We start from the raw sequence: 22935 nt of genomic DNA on the forward strand, positions 1-22935 counted from the left end.
GGAGCCTGTGAAGACAAGTGTGGCGAGTCCTGGGCTGCTCAAGCCCCAGGCTGCCTGTCGCCCACTGAACTGCACCCAAACTGCTGCCAGGGTCGGGGTCAGATCAAGGCTTCGGTAGGAAGGAACTTCTGGCCCTGAGCACCCACCCCATGTGTCCCGCACAGGCTGGGCTGGTGGCTTCTCGAGGCAAGGCTGACCAGCTCCAGGGCAGCTCGGTCCTGCAGATGTTCCCAAGTTCCCAGATAACCCAGGCTGGGTCTCTAGCCCAAGGGGCAAAGAAGGCAACATAGAAGGCAACGCATGGAGCTGGCATCAGGCTCCCAGGCTCCCTCGGGCTTGGAAGGAACTACTATCCTCAAAACTTCTAGAAAAGAGGTAAGAGGCTTAGCCCCATCCAGACGCAGATTTGACAGCTGTGTTAATGGGCAAGTAACTGAACCTTGCTGGGCCTCCCTGTCCTCCTCTGCACAATGGGAACAAGAGTGTGAGTCATGAGCCAGGCCCAGGGCTTTCTATCTTAATGTCCCATGTCCACACCTAGCTCCCGGCACCCTCTGTCCCAGCCACATGGCCTCACCGCATCGCTTCGCCCCCCGAAGTTCGGCCTGGAATAGCCCTTTGCTGCCTTTGGCACTTTGGCACTAGTCCTTCTAAAGGCCGCTACACTATTTGTCACTCCCTGGGGACCTGTTCTCAGACAACCTGTTCTACGCATCCATCTTCCTCCCAAAGTCCCCTCCGTGGGCCAGGCTGCCCGCACGGCCCAAATTGGAAGATTTGCAAGGGACGGGCTCCCTCTGGTGGACATAGAGGAACTGCAGGGGGCTCTGCTGGATTCTGCTCAGTCCGGGAAAGAGCCCTTCAGGGGCCCTAGCCTCGGGGAGCGCAACCTCAGCCACCCCCACCCCACAAAAAGACCTTCCTCCCTCTCTGTTTCTGGAGCCCCAATCAGACCTGAGAGTCAGTGGTCATTTCGCAAGCCTTTCCTCTGGGCAGCTGATGGCCCAGGAATCTGGTCCTTATTTTCCTCAAGGGGAGACCCCAGGACCCTCCAGAGTCGAGCTGAGGTCAGGGGCAGTTCCTCCTGTGTCTACCTTGAGTTCCGGTCCCCCGAGCTCCCTCTTGCTTAACTCCGGTCAAATGCTTGGTGTACACAGCACCCTTCTAGGGCAGGTCCAGCTCTTGGCCATCTCTGCTCGCTATTCACCGTGACTGCTGACCTAAATCACAGTCCCAGGAGCCTCTGCTCCTTGGAATTGGGGGCTGGAGGTCCCAGGCTCCCAGAGGCACTCCCTGGTGCTCTGAGCTGCCTGCCAGGCTGCCCCAGGCCCGAGCGCCAGGGTCTGGTCCCACCTCTTCTCGGCTGCCAACGCCGACCCACGGGTCCAAAGACGGCCTACATCCCCAGTGCCCAGCCTTCTGCCATGCTTCCTCTGAGGCCTCCTATGTCCTGGATACGGGCCATCCCTGCCCACCTCAGGCCCTGGCCACTGTGTGGTCCCTGCCTGGTGAAAGCTGCTTCACGGGGATGGAAATTCTGGTCCCAGCTCTCCTTGGGGTAGTACAATTTTGCAGTGTAGCCGCTTGTCAACCCCTAGCTCTAAGCCCTTGAAGGCAAGGGTGGGGCCAGCCAGGGAAGGGGGCAGTGCTCTCCTCAGGCCTGCCTCTTCAGAGATCTCAGCCTCTGCTCACAGGGTCTGGTCTGAGTTCAGAGAGGCGATGAGAGCTCGAATTAGGAAACGGCTGAAACATTCTAAGGCTGCCTGCAACACGGACCTTATATACTAGGGGAATGGTACCTAGTGCGTGTGCGCAATTTACCGAGAAGGCCTAGCAGCCTGTGGCTGGCCGGGATTCCGTGAGGTCCTGAGCATAGCCAAGGGACCCAGCTTGGAGGGTGTACGCCCTCGTGAGCTCTTTGTCAAGGCTGCTGCCTTTGGCAGCAGAAATGCAGCAACAAGAGCCAGGTGGTCACTCGAGACAACCTCATTTCACATGCACCCATGCTGGGGCCCAGCTGTGAGGCTCTTGGCAGAGAGCAGATCTCTGGCAGGAAGGAGCTGCTGGTGAGGATTCCATAAGGTACCAGGGGACATATGTTGTTTTTGTCACCAGCAGCCATCCCATCGTCCTTCTCTTGGCAATAATCTCCTGAAATGGCGTCCAGTTTGCCTCTTAAAGAACTTCAGCCCGGGTACTCTCAAATTCCACCGCAGAGTACGTGACTTGGTCTTGACCAATCAGTGCCCAGGAACCCCTGGCTGTACTGATTGGCTCAGGGTTGGCCCATGACCCTAGCTGGTCCAATCGGAGTGAGCCTGGGGATTTTCAAAAAATTATTTATTTATTTATTCATGCACGTTTATTTATTTTGAGAGGGAGAGGGAGAGCCAGCGAGCAGGGGAGGGTCAGAGAGAGGGAGGAGAATCCCATGCAGGCTCCATGCTGTGCCACCAGCACAGAGCTGGACACGGGGCTCAAACCCACCAACCCTGAGAGCGTGACCCGAGCTGAAGTCAAGAGTCGGACACTCAACCGACTCAGCTACTGAGGCACTCCTTAAATGTTTATTTTTTTTTTTTAACGTTTATTTATTTTTGATTTTTTTTATTAATTTTTTTTTTAACGTTTATTTATTTTTGGGACAGAGAGAGACAGAGCATGAACGGGGGAGGGGCAGAGAGAGAGGGAGACACAGAATCGGAAGCAGGCTCCAGGCTCTGAGCCATCAGCCCAGAGCCCGTCGCGGGGCTCGAACTCACGGACCGCAAGATCATGACCTGAGCCGATCATGACCTGAGCCGAAGTCGGACGCCCAACCGACTGAGCCCCCCAGGCGCCCTTAAATGTTTATTTTTAAGAGAGAGAGACAGAGAGAGCACAAGTAGGGAAGGGACAGAGAGAGGAGGACAGAGGATCCAAACCATGCTCTGTGTTGACAGTAGTGAGCCGATGTGGGGCTTGAACTCACAAACCATGAGATCATGACCTGTGCTGAAGTCAGACACTTAGCTGACTGAGCCACCCAGGCACCCTGGGATTGTTTGTTTGTTTTTTAAGTAAGCTCTAGCCCAACAGGGGGCTTGAATTCATGACTCTGAGATCAAGAGTCACGTACTCCACCAGCTCAGCCAGCCAGGTACTCAAAATCTGGGATTTTTTTTATTGAGTTGTTGAAAAGGGAAGAAACTTGGACCTGGGAGGTGAGCCTTGAACTTAGATCGATGGTGGAGACTGCAGCCCATACAGATAGAAGCAGAGTTGAGCCAAGAGGCAGAGGAACTCTAAGTTCTATTTTTTTTTATATATATTTATTTTGGGGACAGCGCAAGTGGGGGAAGTGGAGAGAAAAGGTGATAGAGGATCCCGACGCGGGCTCTGTGCTGACAGACTGATGTGGGACTCGAACTCACAGAACTCACAAACCACGAGATCATGACCTGATCCAAAGTCAGATGCTCAACCGACTGAGCCACCCGGGTGCCCAGAGGAACTCTAAGTTCTGATGACATTGCTTGAGTCTCTGGGTTGAGCTGTGCCTAAATGCCGTACCAATCTCTGGACTTTTCAGTTACGCAAGTCTGTAAATTTCCTCCTAGTTTAGGCTGGTTAAGGTTGGGTTTTCCATCGTCTGTAACTGAGTCATATTAGCAGACAGGAGAATAGGGGACTCCAGGCTCCAATCTCCAAAGCCAACCAGGCCTCCATGAACAACAAAGACAGCTTGAGGAGGGAGGAACGAAGAGGTGTGGGCATTGCTTTCCTGGTGTGTTTTCCAGGTTGAGGGGGAGCAGAGGGAGGTGAGTCAACCTCAGAAGATACCGCGATGCTCATGGTTCATCTCTCAGTGGGATCGGAGTACCGCTTGACTCATTCCCAGCTGGGTTGGGGGTGGGGGAGCACGGCCCAGCCACCCGAGCTGCCCACCTTAATTCCACTGCTTGGAGTTGCCCTTTCGCTCTTCTCCAGCCGTCGGTGCTCTCTGGTCCTCTGGCCTCCCAGCAACTCACTGAACTTACAGTCTTCCCACCTACGCCTCACAGCCAAACACAGTCTCACTGGACTCAGTCGCCGTGCGACTCCTGAATAAGGGGAGAGGCCCCCCGCCCCGCCCGTCTTCATGCAGCCTGGCACCTCCCAATTGTTTCTCTGCTCCAAGGTGTGCCTGAGAGGTGAGATCCATCCAGTTTGCCAAAGTGCTGAGGTAAGCAAGGTTGAAGGGTTTTCTTTCTGCAGAACAGGGTCTCACTGGGTCTTTAATATACAATGGAGTCTCTAAGAGGAGAATTTCACATGTGCAGCTCATTCCAAATTCGACCTGGATTTTTTTTTTTTTTAATAGAAAGCCTATTAACATATTGAAGGACATTAGTGTCCAGAAAAAGCTGACCTTGTACAAGGATCCCCACCAGGGTTCAGGGAATGTTTGCTGAACTAAACAGATGATAGGAAAGGATTCCTTTGGGAGCTGGTTCCATAGTCTGGCTCACAGAACCCTGCATGGGCCTCATGCAGGCTCTCTCAGCTGCCGGTAGTCTGGGGCCCTGTGACCCTTGTCAACACGGCCCAAGAGGTGGTTGGTATCAGTAGGTTTGGGTGGAGCAAAAAGTGGAAAGTGGTACAAATCTTTCTGGAAAGCATTTGACCCTGTATATCAAATTTAAGAAAAAGGTGCACATATTCTTTTGTCTTAGGAATTCATCTGCAACTCCATTCTGTACCCTAGGAAAATCGCTACCACTTCCCACAGGTATTCTCTGGGTCCTTCTCACCAATCTCCCCACAATGTCCCACTAGAGCTGGGGGCTGTGGCCTGTTGGAGACTGATGATGGGCAGACATCTAGTCTTGAAGATACTGAGGCTGGATGGGTTCCAGCACCAGGGGGGAGGTGACAGTGGATTCTACAATTCCGACCCCTTTGTCAACATTGTCCCTAGCCAGCTTTGAGGGGCCGCTGGCCTCTCTACTGGTCAACCTCTCAGTAAATATCTCTCTCCAGGAGATGCTCATTTCTTTCCTTGGAGACAGTGTGGTCTGGACGCATTTCATTTTATTGATTTATTAAAAAAAATTTTTTTAACATTTACTCATTTTTTGAGAGACAGAGAGCACAAGCAGGGGAGGGGCAGAGAGAGGGGGAGACACAGAATCTGAAGCAGGCTCCAGGCTCTGAGCTGTCAGCACAGAGCCCGATGCGGGGCTTGAGCTCATGAAACACAAGATAGTGACCTGAGCCGAAGTCGGACGCTTAACCGACTGAGCCACCCTAGGCGCCCCTGGATGCATTTTAAAGACCTTGGCATTAAATGAGTCCCATTATTAGGTAGGCGGGCTTTATATTATTTTCCTGGTCTGCTCAGGGGCTTGCCAAAATCACAAACAATGACTTAGCTTTTAAATGGTAGTCTCTTGTGGGGCACCTGGATGGCTCAGTTGGTTAAGTGTCTGACTTTGGCCTAGGTCATGATCTCACCATTCCAGAATTTGAGCCCCGTGTGGGGCTCTGTGCTGACAGCTCAGAGCCTGAATCCTGTTTTGGATTCTGTGTCTCCCTCTCTCTCTGCCCCTCCCCCCACTCATGCTCTGTCTCTCTCTCTGTCTCAAAAATAGATAAACATTAAAAAAAATTATAAACGGTTCGTCTCCTGTAATGCCATGACATTTTTTAGATGTGGCACTCCCAGTGGCCACTTGCCTCTGCAAGGAGGCCAAGGAGGTGCCTGTGGGCAGGGGCAAGGTTTTTTTCAGCAAATGATTGTGTGTCTTCTTCAAAACGCCACCAAATCCACAGTGAGGTCTCAGAATTCTGTGCCAGAATGATATCATCTGAGCCTGGAAATGTTTGAGGATCACTGTGGCCATAAAACCACCCGAATATCATATAAGGTGTCTACTTTTGGGGTGCCTGGGTGGTTCAGTCGGTTAAGCCTCTGACTCTTGCTTTTGGCTCAGGTCACGATCTCCCGGTTCGTGGGTTCCAGCCCCACGTTGGACTTGCACTGGCAATGCAGGGCCTGCTTGGGATTCTCTCTCTCCCTCACTCTCTGCCCCTCCCCCACTCACATGCACGTGTGCTCGTGCACTCTCTCAAAATAAATAAAGTGTCTACTTTTAAGTAGATGTAAACCCCTCAAGAAAAACCTTAACCTAATTGTACCAAATGTATTGCTGATCATCGCTGAATACAAGCCAATTAAAAGAGGGTAACAATTAGACAATCTGCCAGAAGAAGGGATTTGGATCCCAATCCTGACCAAGGGCTGAGCCCTGAGTAAACAGTATATATATGGCCAATAATATACCATGAAAGAAAAGAAATGACCATTATCAATCTCTAACAACATAAAAAAGTGGAATGAAATTCCAAGTTCTGTAAATAGAACCCCTGATGACATAGGGGTTCCCTGTGCACCATAAAATATTCAAATACCATATTGTATGGCTTTAATACACATATGTTAGCCCCAGATGAAAATAATTATACATAAAACATTCATGTGATAATAATCTTGCTTATCCTCTTATAATTGAGAAGAGCTATTTGGAGGATGATTTGAATAAATCAAGTCACTTAAAAAGCCACTCTAAGAAATTTGAATAAATGCCTTCTTTTCCCTTGAAAACATTTCCTCTAATAAGTACAAGAATTCAAAAGCATTCCATGGAACCAAGAGCTGTCTGAGTTCGGGAGATGGGGAGGGGAGGGAGTGGTCAATACCCAGTTTTGCTAGCTACCATTGAAGGTTTTATGTGCATGTGTCTCTAGCCATCTGAAAGGTGGATTTCATTTTATTTTAAGTAATCTCTACACCTGATGTTGGGCTCAAACTAATGACCCCAAGATCAAGAGTTGCATACTCTACCGACTGAGCCAGCCAGGTGCTCCTGAAAGACATATTTTTTTAGAGATTTTTTTCCTTAATGTTTATTTATTTTTGTGTGAGAGAGACAGAGACAGAACATGATCAGGGGAGGAGCAGAGAGAGAGGGAGACACAGAATTTGAAGCAGGCTCCAGGCTCTGAGCTGTCAGCACAGAGCCCGACATGGGGCTGGAACTCACGAACTGCGAGATCATGACCTGAGTGGAAGTCAGACGCTTAACCCACTGAGCTCCCTGAAAAGCATATGTTAAACTAAAGGCTTAGGGCACCTGGCTGGCTGTTGGTAGAGAATGTGACTCTTTGATCTCAGAGCGGTGAGTCTGAGCCTCACACTGGGTGTGGAAATTACTCGAAAATAAATCTTAAAACAACAACAACAAAACACCTAAGGGCTTTTACTAGAAAGTCCTTAAACTTCCTCTGTTCACAGCATCCTTAGCGTGTCAGTAGTTTTTTCATAATGCAACTAAACCAAAATAAACAACACTTCTCTTTATTATGTAGTATATTAAATATTTATATCCTAACCTAGTTAGTAGCTGTCATATTATCTGGGAAAAAGAAAAGCCACATAAATTGCGAGAAAAAATATTTTTATTTTATTTGTAATCACAATGACTTACTGATGGGCTATGTGCCTGCTGAGCACCGCACAGCTTCTCAAACTTTGGAATCAGATTGGACACAACCACCCTCATTTCCTATTCACATTGATTTTTAAGGGGTGCTTACTTATCACCCAAACTTCCCAAAACTCGGTTTCTTAAAGATACCTCCTCGAAAAGAATGTAGCGTGGTGTAATGTGATGTTGAAACCGAACTGCCTTAGTTCATAGTGACCGGTGTACAACATATGTCCCAAATTGTTGCATTTCCTTTGAAAATTAAAATATCCTTTGGCACCCTTGTGTATTTGCTGAAGTGCCCTGGGGTGCCTCGGTGCACAGTTTGGGAACCAAATCTCTACTTTTCACTCCATTCCACTTCACCCCTCTGTTTTATTCAAAACTACAGCCAAAGATGCTAGTTTCAGACCCAATAAAAGCACCAAAAAAACCGCTAAGCAGATTATGTCTTCACTGTGAGGACTATTTTAACAGTGTATTTTGAAAGCTGCCAAAACAATTGCCTGCTCACCAGCAAGAAATTCTAAAAATAAACCATTCAATACAGAGGGATTGGCAACCAGACGCACATTTTGGGGCTCTTTTTGGCCGTGATGCGAAGGATAAATCAGAAGGGGAGGCAATGCAGTTGGCCCCACAGGCCCAGGTGGTTGTAGGAACCACAGCACGGGGAGCAGGGCTGGAAAAGATGTCTGTAAAGCTGGTCAACAGGCTGGTCTGAATTGTGGGGCGGCCCATTCTCCCCACTAACCTCCAGGGAGTGGTCATCAGCTCTGAAGTTCTCCTCCTTCCCTGCACCCGGGCAGATGTTTCTGCCTGCCAGTCCCACCCGAGCCTGGGGGGTGGTGGTGAAGGAAAGCAGGGACCTCTGTGGCCCGTTTTCTCCTCAATTCTCCTCTCCACCCTGCACCAGGCTGCATGGGGCCGGTTCATGCCTCTCACAAGGAGGAGTCCCTTGTAGTAAATTAGAGAATCGTGTGTACCATACCGGGTTCTTGCTTTGTTGATAGTTTAGGGGACTTAAAACATCTTTTCGAGTAAAAGCCTGGCTGTCAAAGGCTGTTGGCTCGCTGGGGACTCATCCAGCCTGTTTTGGTGGTCAAAAGCTGAACGCCGTCTTCTGTTCCTTTTCACACCAGACTGATGCTGCCACTGCACTGTCCTATTTCTTCAGAGCATTGATCACTATCTGAAATTATTTGCTTCCTGTCTCCTCTCATTAGAATGTAATGGTAGGGACTTCCCTAGTCTTGTCCAGCAAGTACCTCCACCATTTAGAACAGTGGTTGGTATATAAAAAGTGCTCGATACATATGCGTGGAGTGAATGTATAATGCTTAAAGGGTTTGCATATCGTATATTCTCGATATTCAAGAGCTAAAAAAGAAAGAAAGAAAACAAGAGAAAAGAAAAGAAAGGAAAAGAAAAGAAAAGAAAAAAAAAATCCACTAACAAACATTTTAGGGACAAGGTGGTTGGAAGCAAATGAAGAGTCTGAAAGGAGCTGAACTCCCAGAAAAGGGGCTCCCAGAATCCAGAAGAATCTCCAGATGTCAAAAGGATTAAAGGCAGGAGACAGAACAGGAAGGACCAGAAGGGGGCAGTGGATCAGTGGCGTTCGAGTATGCACTGGAGGAGAGGAGGCCGGGGCCAGAGACAGACAGCAGTGGCTGAGGAGTGAATGAGAGGCAGGGAGTGGAAAGAAGGAGTGGAGACAATTCCAAGGAGTTTGCATCTGCAGAGAAAGAGAAGGATGCAGCAGGACTGAGGGAAAACGTTATTTTTAAAAACTTGGTTTTTAGGGTGACTTGAATACATTTTGAGGTTAAGAACTGAAGGACTCGGAGAAGAGGGCTTTGCTGATTTTTCTGAATTGTGTGTCATCTCTTCTTCCTTTTTAAATTTTCATCTTATTCATTTATTTTTTTATCTCTCCTTCATTTCTTTTAAAGTTGTATTTAAAAAAAATTTTTTTAACGTTTATTTTTGAGACAGAGAGAGAGCATGAATGGGAGAGGGTCAGAGAGAGAGAGGAGACATAGAATCCGAAGCAGTCTCCAGGCTCTGAGCTGTCAGCACAGAGCCCGAAGCGGGGCTCAAACTCACAGACCGCGAGATCATGACCCGAGCCGAAGTCGGACGCCCAACCGACCGAGCCACCCAGGCGCCCCTAAAGTTGTATTTGTTTTAAGGGGCTCAAACTCACAACCTCGAGATCAGGAGTTGCACGCTCTTCCGACTGAGCCAGCCAGGCGCCCCGATCTCTTCTTCCTTTAAATTCACCCGTGCTTCCCTTATGGCAGGCACTTCTTCCCGTCACGTCCCTCTACTAGAGGCACGTGAAAGGCAGGCCTGTGCCTCACACACGCATATATAGTAAGAGTATAAGTGTGACCTAATGTGGCCTTTGGTAGACTTGACTGCCTGCAACCCCTGCTTTTGCCCAACTGGGGCCAGACTCAGTGCTTCACCACACGCCCGCCACAGAAGTCCAAAAACACTGGCAAGGAACGCAGCGAACCTCAACCAGAGTTTTCTACATAGAAATCTATGTTTGAAAGGGTCTTCTAAGTTCTCCCACAGCTTTCTCCAAGGTCATCTGTCTTCTCCTCCCCTACCTACGCAGACTCTTCGGGTCCTCTTGATTGCCCGCAGCATCTGAATGCTGACCCTCTGCCTGCACAAGTCCAAACTGGGAGCACCCTTTGTTCATCAAGCATGCTGCCCGGAGACTTTATCTTACAGCCACCTGTGTGGCTGTACATGTTTCCTTCTCTAACTTTTCCTCAATATCTCCACCAGTACTTCTCAAAGTATGGTCCACAGACCACCTGCATCAGAATCACCTGGGGTGTTCTAACAGGTGGATTTCTAGGCCCCGCGCCTACTGAATCAGAGTCTCTGGCAGGTACTTGTAAATGTTTGAGAACGAGTGGCTGTACGCTGTGCTATGCCTGGGCTGTATGCTCTCTTTCATAACGTTCTGTGGCCTTCGATGTACCCACGGACGGCCCAGCTCTGCAGGCATTCGGATCTGCACCCACTCTACCAAGGCGGACTTGAACCTACAAGGGCCTCGTCCCCGCAGCTCTGTCCTCTCCTTCTGCTTGTGCTCCCCGCTGCCTGTGCTCCTCCCCCCTTCTCCTAGTCCACCACAGCTGCAGCCCCCCTCTGGGCCTGCTCCGGTCCCTCCTGCACGGTCCCTCTATCACACTGTCCCTGGAGTACACACTTTTTTGGCCTTAGTTGTTTCACGATAAGATGATCCACATTGCCTGAGCATACGCACTGTTGCCTGAGGAGATGGTAAGAGTCTAAGGAGGACTGGGCTGTAACTTTTTTTCTAAGAGCAGCTGGCAAAGAAGTGTGTCCCTGACAGTGAAGGAGGCTCTAAGCAGGTGGAGAAGCTTCCCTGGGATGGTCTTTTCTCCACCGGGAGGTGTCCAGTCCCCTGAGAGCCTTCCTTGATGGGGAGCAGATACAGTTTAGGAAAAGGAAAGGAGACGAGCTCTCACTCTGAGAAAAGAGATGGTATTTCCAGAAAGTAAAAGGAAACCTGGATTCATTGAACTTTGTTGTTGTTGTTTTAATCCAACCTTGGAATTTAAAAATTGGCTTTTGAAGACAACAGCCCTAATGTGAAGAATAGAATTACCACTGAAAGAGGGCAATAGTCTACTAAAAATGTACTTCTCTCCCCATCCACAGATGCAAACAGACCCTTCGGCAAAGACAGAAGGAGAGGAGGAATCTGGGAGCAGGGGCTACACCACAGAGGGCCCATCTCTTGGTGTAGTCTCCTCCCTCTGGCCTCAGACCTTACTACTGTGGGAACCGCAACACTTTTAATTGTCGGTATTTTATAAAGGATAGTGAAAGCTACTGGGAGGTCAGAGTAAGTTCCTAAAAAAGATCCCTTCTCTCTCTCATGTCGGACTTGCAGGCACTGCAGATATGATCGCTCTCTCCCACACCACACCGGTCACACCACCATTTGACTGGGTTTTGAGGCCTCCCAGCACCCCACCCCATCCCAGATGCATTCCCATCATTCTCCACATGACTCGAAGGAGATTTTTTTTCTCCATTTTGTAACCTCTGTTCTCTCACTTAGGAATATAAGAGTCCCTACTCTGCCAAGGAAATCTCTTGAACAAACGTACATCATAAAGGTATGAAAAAAGTTAACAACAAACAAACAACGGGCGCATCTATGTTCTGGAAGAGAACCACTAAATATCATGTCTAAAAGACAAATGTTAAGGTCATGGGTCTTGTCTGGGTACGTTGTAACATTCTTGGAAAGCAGCAACTGAAGCAACAGGAACCGCAAGATCTATCAGTCGATCTCTGGAGTAAAACATAGTGGTGATCCTACGGTCTGATAAATGTCTTTCTTCCCATCATGGGGCCGAGTTCACGTTCCAGAAAAAGTAGAGATGAAAGCAGTGCCATGCTAAAGACTGTAGGAATATTTTAATTCATATGTTTTAATTCATTATGTAATAATAATATCAGTCTATTTTACAAGTTAGATGTATGAGAATGTATGAAATAGAAATGGTAGGAAAAAAACTAAACATAAGTCAGGAATATGAATTTTTCCAAAACCAGGGGCCAAAGGAAGATGTGTTGCCTGCAGGGCCCAAGGAGGAGGCAGGGAGGGGTTGGGAAGAGCATCCACTCTCGTGGTAAGCGTTTGTCCCTGTGTCACCGTGGGAAGGACTCAAGGCTCGCCTTCTACCCTGGTCTGGGGTTGGGAGTTTAGTCTGGTCAGTGGAAGATGGCAGCTTGGGAGGAAACAGCCATCTGGTTACCTACACAGAACCGGTCCCCTGGTGGCTGCAGGTGGGTTTTGCCATAGAGGGAATTAGGGGTGAAAGTGTCAAAAACCAAATGTGTGGAGGAAAAAAGTAAACAGTTTCCTCCTTTCCCCCCAAAACCCCAAATTCTTGAAATGCACACACATTCTTCTCTCAAACGTAGAAAAGTCTCACTCTGGATGTGCTTACAAGAAGATCGTCGTCAAAAAACTTTGTCTCTATGATAACATTCCCACTATAAGTAAGAAAAGAGGGCAAAAGAGTGAATGTGTTAGGCAACAGATTTCATTCTCACAAAGTGGTTTCAGTTTGGGTCTGCTGGGCTCAAGGACATGCACCCACCTAGAACCTTGGCTTGGGGACACTAAAATCTATGTCTAAATGGGGTTAGAAGTCTACTGTGACATTTAACTTTCTGCAAGTTCAGAAAACAGAAGAGAGAGCATATCTTAATCCTTGATATATATAAAGCCCTTAGTAGAGGACTTTGCACACAGGGGTGCTTATAAAATGTGACTTTTTTTTTTTTTTTTTTTTTAAATAACTGACTTTTTGATACGCCTGGACACCTGCAGGCCTCAGGGGTCATATCTTTCCCTACAACACCTACTGTGGTGGACAGCTGAGGGCTGGCCTTTCCTGCATCTGTTCTCATCACTTTGGGTAATAGCACTCTGCTCTTCTTTTGGGGACCCACACCATCTCCAGTCTGTGTCAGTCAAGTAGCCCCCGCTTCACCTGGCAAAGAGGTAGGCATAGGACATAATTTGGGCCAGTCAGACTCTCTCCCTAGAGCAGGATACTTCCTATGGCTGCTCCTGAAGGAAATCATCCACGGATTCCTGCCATCTGCATCTTTTGAGCTGCCCAGGTCTCAGGACACCCCACACCTTTCAGCTCTCTGTCCTATTAGCTGGAGTCAGTTTCTATGGCTTGCAGCCAAAGAACCCCAAATGATACACCTGTATCACTGCACAGAGTGGAATTTCATTTTTCTTGGTGGGTATCTCAGTGTTTCCAAACCAAAGCACTCTTGAACCAAGTTAAGGGCAACAGAAAGAACCCCAAATGATACACCTGTATCGCTGCACAGAGTGGAATTTCATTTTTCTTGGTGGGTATCTCAGTGTTTCCAAACCAAAGCACTCTTGAACCAAGTTAACGGCAACAGAGGAACTGATTTTAGGTTCCAAAAAGTAAAATATGACTGAAATAACCTAGATATGTCATCATATACTTACTGGTTTTAGTACCTGAAAAAAATTGGGCCTGGTCAAGGAGGAGTCAAATGAAGGCTAATAAAATATAAAAAACGCCCTTCTATATACTACCCTGTACTTTTCCGGCGTAATTAATAGCCAGCAGATACATTTTTGCTGGTAATTAATTATAAAGTAGGTACATAAGAAACTCAAGATTTAAATGGCTAATAGAATATAAAAACACCTACTATTGTAATTAAAAATCTGTTAAGGACTTATAAACAACCTCTATATTCAGTGTGGCTTTCATCAAGGATCTGTTTAAAGGGACAATCCAATATTACACGATTATCTGTGTGAATAACCCACTACAACACAGTATTACTAAAACCTTTGAAAGACTAATACCTTTTTCCAAGAGAGAATGGTAAGTGGGTTGTTACTGACAGTGGTTTTGGACAAAGGACAAACTAATGATTCTTTGAGCAGGAAGCATAGCTATTAAAAGTGGTAAGCTAGTCTCTGAAAAACTGTAACCAAAGATTATCCTCTAAAACAAAATTAGACCTTTGACAGACTCCATTAAAGGCTATTCAAGAAACGTACAGAGTATCAGACGTTTGGTAGTCAGGAAAGTGAGCAAAGTAGCCTAGATTTAATATATAGCACATGCCAGTGTCCTTCCATATCATCTCATTTTGTCCTGACTACACCTCTGTGAGACAGAATTATTAATTCTATGTTTAGAGAGGAGAAAAATAAGGCCAGAGGTATTGTCCAAGATTGCACAGCTAGTCAGGGTTAATCAGGAATTTAGTCTAAATCTAAAGTTGTTTAGTCTAACCTAAAGTTGTGTATTTTTTCCATTTGATCACACTATCTTTTTCATATGACAGAAGTCAGTAACCTGTAAATCTGACTATCTCTGGATACTCTTTACCCTTATTTTCAACCCAGGTTGCCTGCTGACCAGTCCCCCCACTGCCTGGAACGCCTGCTTCTAGACACACTCCACAATCCCTGTGGTCTGCTCACTCACGTTAGCACGCTGGCAGGCATCATCTGGGACTCAGGCGCTGCCTCTATCAGGGACTGCCAGGTGTTTGTGGAGTTAGGGATCACAAAGCCAAACTCGAAGAACCATTCTGAAGGAAGAAGGAAAAGTGGGTAAGTGGGCGTCCCAGACAGTCTCAGGACTCTTTGTCCGCCCCCCTTTGGAGTGAGCCTCTTCTTACCCCAAGAACCATAAATGCAGCCGTCAGAAACCTCTGGAGCCAGAGCCATAAGAAAGGACATGGAAGCCCCCTCAGGCTGTCCTCTGAACCCACCAGAGGCTTGCTGCCTATGCTCCAGGGTCTAAAGCACTAGGACCAGTGGGCAGATACAGCATAAGCAAGGCTTTCTTAGAAGTAGGCAATAGGTAAATGATAAAGAGAAGGACAGAATAGGCCTTCTACTTGGAATCTCGGCTCTAACACACATACGTGCACTCTTACAGTCCATGGTTAGAAAATCAGTGCAGAGTGGCCTTGCCAGTCAGATCTGCCTGAGACTGTATGGAGAGCGCCGTACCAGGCCCCAATCGGCTGCTTCCTCGTGACCTCGTTACAATTCACCAGTGACAAAGTAGACACCAACCCCAGGCCCACCAGGGTCAGAAACCCTTTTTTTGGGCTCAGTGCCCCTTGTCATCAGCTTTGTTTTTGTTTCTTTTTGCTGGGGGCCCCCAGTCTCGCGGGGTGTGGGAATCCTATCACAAATTGAGTTGCGAAATGAATGTTACCAAAGCAGTGCTTTAGTTCCCTGGATCTTGCCTTTTTTTCCCTGTCACCCTAAGTGTGGCTTCTAGGCACAAAGGCCACAGAATACCTTCTAGGCATTGCCCTTTGAAGTAAACTTTTTGCTCCAGGCGGAATTTTTCCATTTGCTCCGCTGAAGAGAAGTTCAATTCTCGAGACACTGCCTTGCACTTGAGGATTTTCTTGGGAACACGGGCTGGTAAAGAAAAAGAAATATTGAAGCCACCCTCAACGAAAATCACATACTATGGTGCTTCAAGTTTCTGGGAGCTTTTTAGAGCTGATTTAGAGAACACATTATCTATGTTAAATTTCAGAGGATGCCTTGGTAACAGAATTATACTTTTTAATTTAGGCAGAGGTCCCCAATTGGTCAAGTGCATCTGACTGAAAGATCATCAAGAAACACAAGATACAGTGCATCTAAGGGCCTTCCCTAGCTGCTGTCATCAGGAAGTGGGCTGAACAGGCACCTTCTCTACTGTGTTCTGTTAGTTTTAACCCCTTAGTTTTTCTTTTATTTCAGGGGGATAAAAAGGCAAATTTTCTTTTGGAAAAAAAAACAACAAAGTTGAGATCTTGGTTTGTATCTTTAGGTATGTTCTGATGCTAAAATTTCAGCACAAAGTGGACTTTGGGAAGTGAGAGAAAGAACGATAGGAAAGGAACTAGGAAGTCCAACAACATGTGCTGTGCCTGCAGGGGCTTGCCCCCCATTAGGGTCTGCATTAATTCAGCTCCCTGATGCTTGGGCCCTGCTCCCGAAACACGAGAGCCCTGTGCAGATAAAGGGTTGGAGAGTACCTTCATGCTCCACACCGGGGACTGACAGGTCTTCTGTTCCTTGCCATAGTATCTTCCCTGTCTCAGCATCCCGGAGGTTCATCCAATTTCTGATCAAATATACTAAGGAAAAATAGTGCGCTGAAAGTGACTCTTACTTGGTACTCTAGATGTGTTCTAGCTCTCAGATCTGTTCCTACTGACTCCTGTTTACTGTTTAGCAAGTTGGCCTATCTGCTAAGTGCCATGGAAGCAAATAAGAGTACAGGAGGGTCTAAAGGACATCTAAAGAAAGATTTTAGCAGAGACCCAGTGGAGATATTTTTATCTACAGCATAAGAACCAAAGGCCATATACACCTAGAAATTGCAAGAAAGTGGTAGAAAATAAATAGTGCAAAGTTAGAAGATTTCCAACAGAATCAGACCAGCCAAGATAAAAGACCTAAAGAGGGGTGCCTGAGTGGCTCAGTCAGTTGAGGGTCTGACTCTTGATTTCAGCTCAGGTCACAATCCTGGGATGGTGGGACTGAGCTTCGCACGAAGCGTAGAACTTGCTCGAGATTCGTTCTCTCTCTGCACCTTCTCTCCCTGCCCTTCTCCCCTGCTTGTGTGGTCTCAATAAATAAATAAACAGACCTAAAGAAAAAGATAAGACAGGTATACCAGTACACACGCAGACCACCCCACCCCACAGTGAGGCTCACAGCCCGTAAGTTTTACTCACAAGTCCAGAGCTCTCACGCACCTGTTTAGTGGCCTGCTCTTAAATATCAGAAAATAGCCAAGGATCACCAGAAATTGAGGAAAGCATTTACTATGAAAGATAGACCAAAATAGGGAGAAAAAAGCAACTCAGAGGAAAAAAGAGAATATACAGGAAGATACAAACTTTTAAAAAGATACATTAAAAACAAACAAAACGGCCAGAGATAACATAACCCTTATGGTCGCTAAAAATTATATACAATAGAATTTTGTATATTTTGGTGATTTTCTCTGGCTCAAGCTTACAATTTTTTTTTAAATTTATTTATTTTGAAAGAGAGCGCGAGAGAGAGAGCACTGGAGGGATGGAGAGAGAGAGAGAATCCCAAGCACAGGCTAGAACTCACGAACCGTGAGATCATGACCTGAGCCGAAACAGAGCCAGACCCTTAACCAACTGAGCTACCCAGGCACCCCAAGCTTACAAATTTTGAGGCTAGTCGATTGACAATCTCTTTTTGTCATAAAATGCCTTCAAGTAATTATATTTTCTAGTTTCTGTATTGTTCATCATACAATAAATGAGTCAGTAATAAATAGCAATGAAAAAAAGAACATTCAGAAAAATGTTAGAAATAATGTTAGAAAAAAATATTTTGTTTATTCATTCACATTTAAAAATGTTTCTTTTTGAGAGAGACAGAGAGAAAGCATGAGTGGGGGAAGGGCAAAGAGAGGGAGAAAGAGGATCCGGAGCGGGCTCTGCACTGACAGCAGAGAGCTCGACATGGAGCTTGAATTCACAAACCACAAGATCATGACCTGAGTTGGAGTGTCTGACTTCAACTTCAAGCCACCCAGGCGCCCCAGAAAAATACACATTTTGATAGCAGAACCAAACAACTCAATGTAAGGGTTGGAAGACAAAGTTGAGGAACTCTTTCAGAAAGAAAAATAAAAAGCCACAATGATAGAACACAGGAGAGTAAAGATACAAAAACTGGGTATCAGTCTAAGAGGTCCAACATCTAAATAACAGCAGTTCAAGAAAGACAGAAGAGAAAGACCAAGGAGAGAAAGTCATGAATGAGTTAATTCACAAAAATGCCCCAGATTGAAAGGGTCCAGCAAGTGCCCAAGTCACATCAGAGAGAATCTGCAGAACATCAATGTTAGAGAGAAGCTTTCAGAGGGAAAACAAGCTGTCACATAAAAGGTCAGAATCAGAATGGGAAAAAAAGAATCAGAATGAATTACACTTTTCAACAGGGACTCTGAAGGATAGAGGAAAAAAAAAAAATGAAGCAGTGACTTTAAAATTCTCAGGGAAATTCCTGGAACTAAAAAAAGATTTACTTTCTCAAGAAACTAATGGTAATACGCTATTTCAAAGTAACAGGTGAAGACTAAGGAAGAGAACAATATTGAATCCAGGAAGCAAGGGATCTGAAACAAGATACAGGTGAAGGTCCTCAAGTGATTGTGAAAGAGACCCCAGAACAACAGCTCCTTAGTGGGTCTGGAGGGCAACTGGTCAAGGGTCCAGACAAGAACAGGTCAGAATGCTTAGGGAGAGGGGTGCCCGGGTGGCTCAGTCGGTAAAGCATCTGACTTTGGCTCAGGTCATGATCTCATGGTTCATGGGTTCAAGCCCTGCGTTGGGCTCTGTGCTGACAGCTCGGAGACTGGAGCCTACTTCGGATTCTATGTCTCCCTCTCTCTCTGCCCCTCCCCCACTCATGCTCTGACTCTCCCCTCTCAAAAATAAATATACGTGTAAAAAAAAAAAAAAAGAATGCCTAGGGAGAGATTAAGAAATTCATTGAATATCTGATGTGTTTATATGGGAAGATTCCTACAATTAGGGGAGATTTGGGGGTTAAATTTGTGAGAAGCACAGAAAATCTAAGCAAATAAATAAAAAACCAAGACAGTAATTATCACCAGGGAAAAACCAAAGGTAGTATTGGAAGAAAAGAGTAGTTATAGTTGACTACACGGCTTCATCGCAAAAATGTTCACATAGTCATAATAATAAAGACACAGGCTGTGGACCCAATACCGCTATCCCACGAGGCTGGGGGAAGGAGAGCATGTATGTGTGCTCAGGCAGAAGTGCTGGGAAAGAGTAAAACTCATTTTCCAGAGTGGGAAGTTGATAAACAATGTCTAAAATGGAAACACTAAGACATAGCCACAGTGTGCAACTCAGAAATATGAAGACAAATACCAAATAAATCAGCCAGAAATTGAAAACAGTTTTCTCCGGGGAGTAGAAAACAGGAGTCAGAGGGCACAGAACTCTGCTCATCATGCAAAACCAGGTAGAACTAGGACACTGAGCAACGCACACACACAACTGTGACAAAGATGGACTAAACTTACGAAGACAGTCCTGAGGTGGTGTTTTTTTTAACAATGGACAAATAATTACAGAAAAAGAAAATTAATATTATCTATCCATAGAGGCTAAGTCTGAGAAAAATCGTTCATATTTGTAAAGAGACTGAGCTTCAGCTAAATACAGGTGATAGCGTTTGGTTTGCAGGTCTTGTGTTTTCTCTTTCTGCCGTCTAGCAACCAAACCCTCTTCCCAACAGCACCCTGCAGCCTCCATGCCCTCGTGGGAGACAGCCACTGCTCGGCGGTACTGTAACTAGCAGACCCAAATCCTTCTCTCGGGAGCCTGGAACAGCGGGAGGCAAGCACATGGCCTAGGCTTGGACGCCTGGGCACCAGTTCGAGGGCCCAGTCACACAAGGGTTTGAGGAAAAGGCGGCCGTTCTTCAGAACGGGGCAGCAGGTAGTGCTAAGCCAACCTTTCCTGCAGTGTGGCTGTTGCTGCAGGTTCTGGTCCGACTGCCAGTCAGTTCTGAAACCCCAGGGAGCCTTTGGCTTTTCCCACTGTTTGGGCAGCTTGCGGTGTTGAACCCCAAGCGGCACAGCTGGTTAGCATCACTATGCACGTAATGGTACATTTAACCCTCTGGAGAGATTCTTTCTAGGTTTTGCTGCGGTAAGAGAGAAGTCACAAAAGGTAGCCAGGGGTTATCCAGTAGAGTGCCTTGAATGTGAGGGGTACCCAAGCCTCCTGGGCCCTCCATTTGCCTGTGCACTATACCCCCACCCTCCCACATGAACCTACCACTGCTGTGCTACTCTCCTCTCGGTGTGTGCAATCCTAACCACGTCTCCTTGTATGCTCATTGTATCATCAGATACTGCTGCTCTTATACACCTATGTGGTGTTCTCTTCCCTGCTTCATATTTTGAAATTCCACTTTATTTTTAATGTTTATATGTTTATTTGGAGAGGAGAGTGAGAGAGAGTGGGGGTGGGGGGGAAGGGCAGAGAGAGAGTCCCAAGTAGGCTCTGTGCTGTCAGCACTAAGTCCAATACAGGGCTAGATCTCAGGGACCCTGAGTTCATGACCTGAGCCAAAACCAAGAGTCGGATGCTTAACTGACCGAGCCATCCAGGCATCCCTGAAATTCCACTTTTTTTTTTTAAAACAACTAAATTCAAAAGCAAGTCAAAAGTATACATACTTATTAGATCACTTTGTTGTTTTTTTTTTTAAAGTAGGTCCTACACCCAATGTGGGGCTTGACCTCATCATCCCAAGATCAAGAGTCAAATGGTCTACTAACTGAGCCAGCCAGATGCCCCTAGATCATGTATTAAAATTCCAATTACTACAAATACACTTATGTATTCTGGGGTCTCCATATATTAAGAGAAAGCTTCCCCAACTGGAGAAACGAAACAATGTATACTATCGCTCTGTCCAGCAAGTCCACTCTTGAGCTCAGATCTAAACAGAACTGCCTTAGACATTTAAGCTCAAGGTTTTCAGAAGACACGGTACTCATTTAACCTATCGTATACATGCTTTTCATTCTTTCTCTTCAGATAGACACGTGTACCAATATAGCTACGTTGGACACCAGATTTTCTTCAATTAAACGACAATACTAAAATTATTCTTCAAGTTTCAGGCTCACACACAAGTGGAGCTTTCTAGCAAAACTGCAAGAAAAGCCTGGGAACAGGGGCTCCCTTCATAAAGCAACAGCTAGATCAGACCTAGCAGTTTTCAGAAAAAGCATTATTGCTGCTTGCCCAGGTCAGCAAAGAAAAGCCTGGCACCAGAACTTACTCTTCGGTCTATTAGAGGATAGAAAGAAAATGAGTGTTCTCTCCGGTAATTAGTGGATAGTGAATTTAAGCTTCCTCCATTTTATAGCAAGGGAGATAAGCTGCTAAAAATATATGGCTTATCTCCCTAACATAAGCACCTCTTCTCTTTATAAATAATCAATTTAAGAACTTTAATTATCTTTTTGGGAAATAGATTAAAAAAATATTTTGGCTAGTTCAACAACTAGGCATTTCCTACGTGTACCTTAGTCTGGAAACCTATCAGTGTCTATGTCATGTGCTTCATTTTATAATCCTAAGAAAACCTGTAAGACTTTACCCTCAATAAGTCACACAAAATGAGAGAAATACATACAGAGTTCCATCCAGTGATGTTGGGGTGGAGGCTGCTTAGAACCCCTCCAAGTTCTGTAAGTCAGAGGTACAAAGGAATACTCTTTAATTCATGGCAGAGATGCAGCCATTTGGGAACAGCTTTATAAATCATAAAAATACAAATCCATAACAGCCCAATAGCAAAAAGAAATAAATATTATTATTATTATTTAATGTTGATCTACTTTTGAAAGAGAGAGAGCACAAGTGGGGGAGGGGCAGAGAGAGAGAGAGAGAGAGAGAGAGAGAGAGAGAGAGAGAGACAGAATCTGAACTGAGAGCAGAGCCTGATGCGGGGCCTGAACTCATGAAGAGCGAGATCATGACCTGAGCTGAAGTCGGAAGCCCCACGGACTGAGCCACCCAGGTGCCCCAGAAATAAAAATTATTAAGGTAGGTATCTTAAAATAATAACAATGACAAAAGATGGGCCTCAAAAGAAGCAGCATATTTGGCTAAAAATGCTGGAAACGAAAGGCAAGCTTTGATGGCTGATCATCTGGCTGAAAACATTTTTAACAGCTTTTTGCTAACTAGATTTTTCAGAGAAAAAGAGCCTGAGTTTTAAGACTCAAAGGTCAAGTCACTTCCAATCTTGAGAGAGGAGAGGATTAGGCAGACAGGCTTTAAGGAGGGGGGCTGGAGGACTATTTATAAATACCACCTTCTGGGTCAGCCAGGTCTTTTCTCATTTAAAAGCTCCCAGGTGATTTATACCCAAGATGAGCACAAAGGAACACTCCTTTACTATGGGAAGCCTCTCTCAGAGAGCTGTTCCTGGTAGCTTATTTGGAACCAGGCAGACAAAAGTAGCACTCTCATATGTAAGAGCATCTTAAAAATAAGCTTCGGCCTGGAAACAATAAGCTCCAGAAAAAAAAAAAAAAAAATCAATAGATGGTAAAGTGTCCAGCCTTTTAGGAAAGGTAAAAAAGGAAGTATAAACTAAGATAAACATGGAAGAGTGAGAGTCACTTGGCTCAACACAGAAGGTTACATAAGTCCTCTTATGTTTTAAATAGCTGTGACCTGGTATGATTTCGATCCAGTGCGGGAGCTGAGGACAGACCTGAGGTAGAGAAGACAGCCAGGGAGGTGGTGGTGGAGTGGGAAGTGAAGGCTTGGGGGCTGGAAGAAACTAGTCAGGTGAATGAGGTACTAGGTAAATTTCCTTCAGATGTGAATGAAGGAACTGGGATAAAAGAATTTAAAATATTTAGTGACAATCATCTAGAAGCATTTTGGAATGAGTACTGGCTCTTGCTTAGTTTTAAATGGAAATGGTCAACCTCAATTTTTACATATTAAACAGAACAGATACATGGCAGTACCTCACTGGCCAGTTGAGAGGAGAGACAAGAGGGTGATTAGGGGAGGGGGAGAAGGAGAGAGGAGGAATGGGGAAGGCAAAAAGGGGAAAGAGGAAAGAAACATAGAACACATAAACACACAGAGAGGCATACACAACAGATGGAGTGAAAGAAAAAAGATACTGAGAAAGAGACAAATAGAAATGCCCACATGTAACTGATAACCAAGAGACGGGCCCAGAACAGATGGGAACAATAAGGAA

The 22935-nt window shown here is 45.9% G+C and overlaps 1 protein-coding gene across 1 annotated transcript in view; it reads right to left on the reverse strand.

Moving 5' to 3' along the window:
* Positions 1–11983: 11983 nt before the first annotated feature.
* The window catches only part of PDE6D (phosphodiesterase 6D), a 51955-nt gene continuing 41003 nt past the window's right edge, over positions 11984–22935 (reverse strand). Inside the window, exons 2-5 of the mRNA XM_042995634.1 lie at positions 16140–16228; positions 15406–15531; positions 14576–14681; positions 11984–12569 (exon numbers count right to left, since the gene is read on the reverse strand). Of these exons, the coding sequence (XP_042851568.1) occupies positions 12488–12569; positions 14576–14681; positions 15406–15531; positions 16140–16228 (403 nt within the window). The 3' untranslated portion in view covers positions 11984–12487. The remainder of the gene's footprint in view (positions 12570–14575; positions 14682–15405; positions 15532–16139; positions 16229–22935) is intronic.

The sequence above is a fragment of the Panthera tigris genome, chromosome C1, assembly GCF_018350195.1.
Source record: "Panthera tigris isolate Pti1 chromosome C1, P.tigris_Pti1_mat1.1, whole genome shotgun sequence".
NCBI lineage: Eukaryota > Metazoa > Chordata > Mammalia > Carnivora > Felidae > Panthera > Panthera tigris.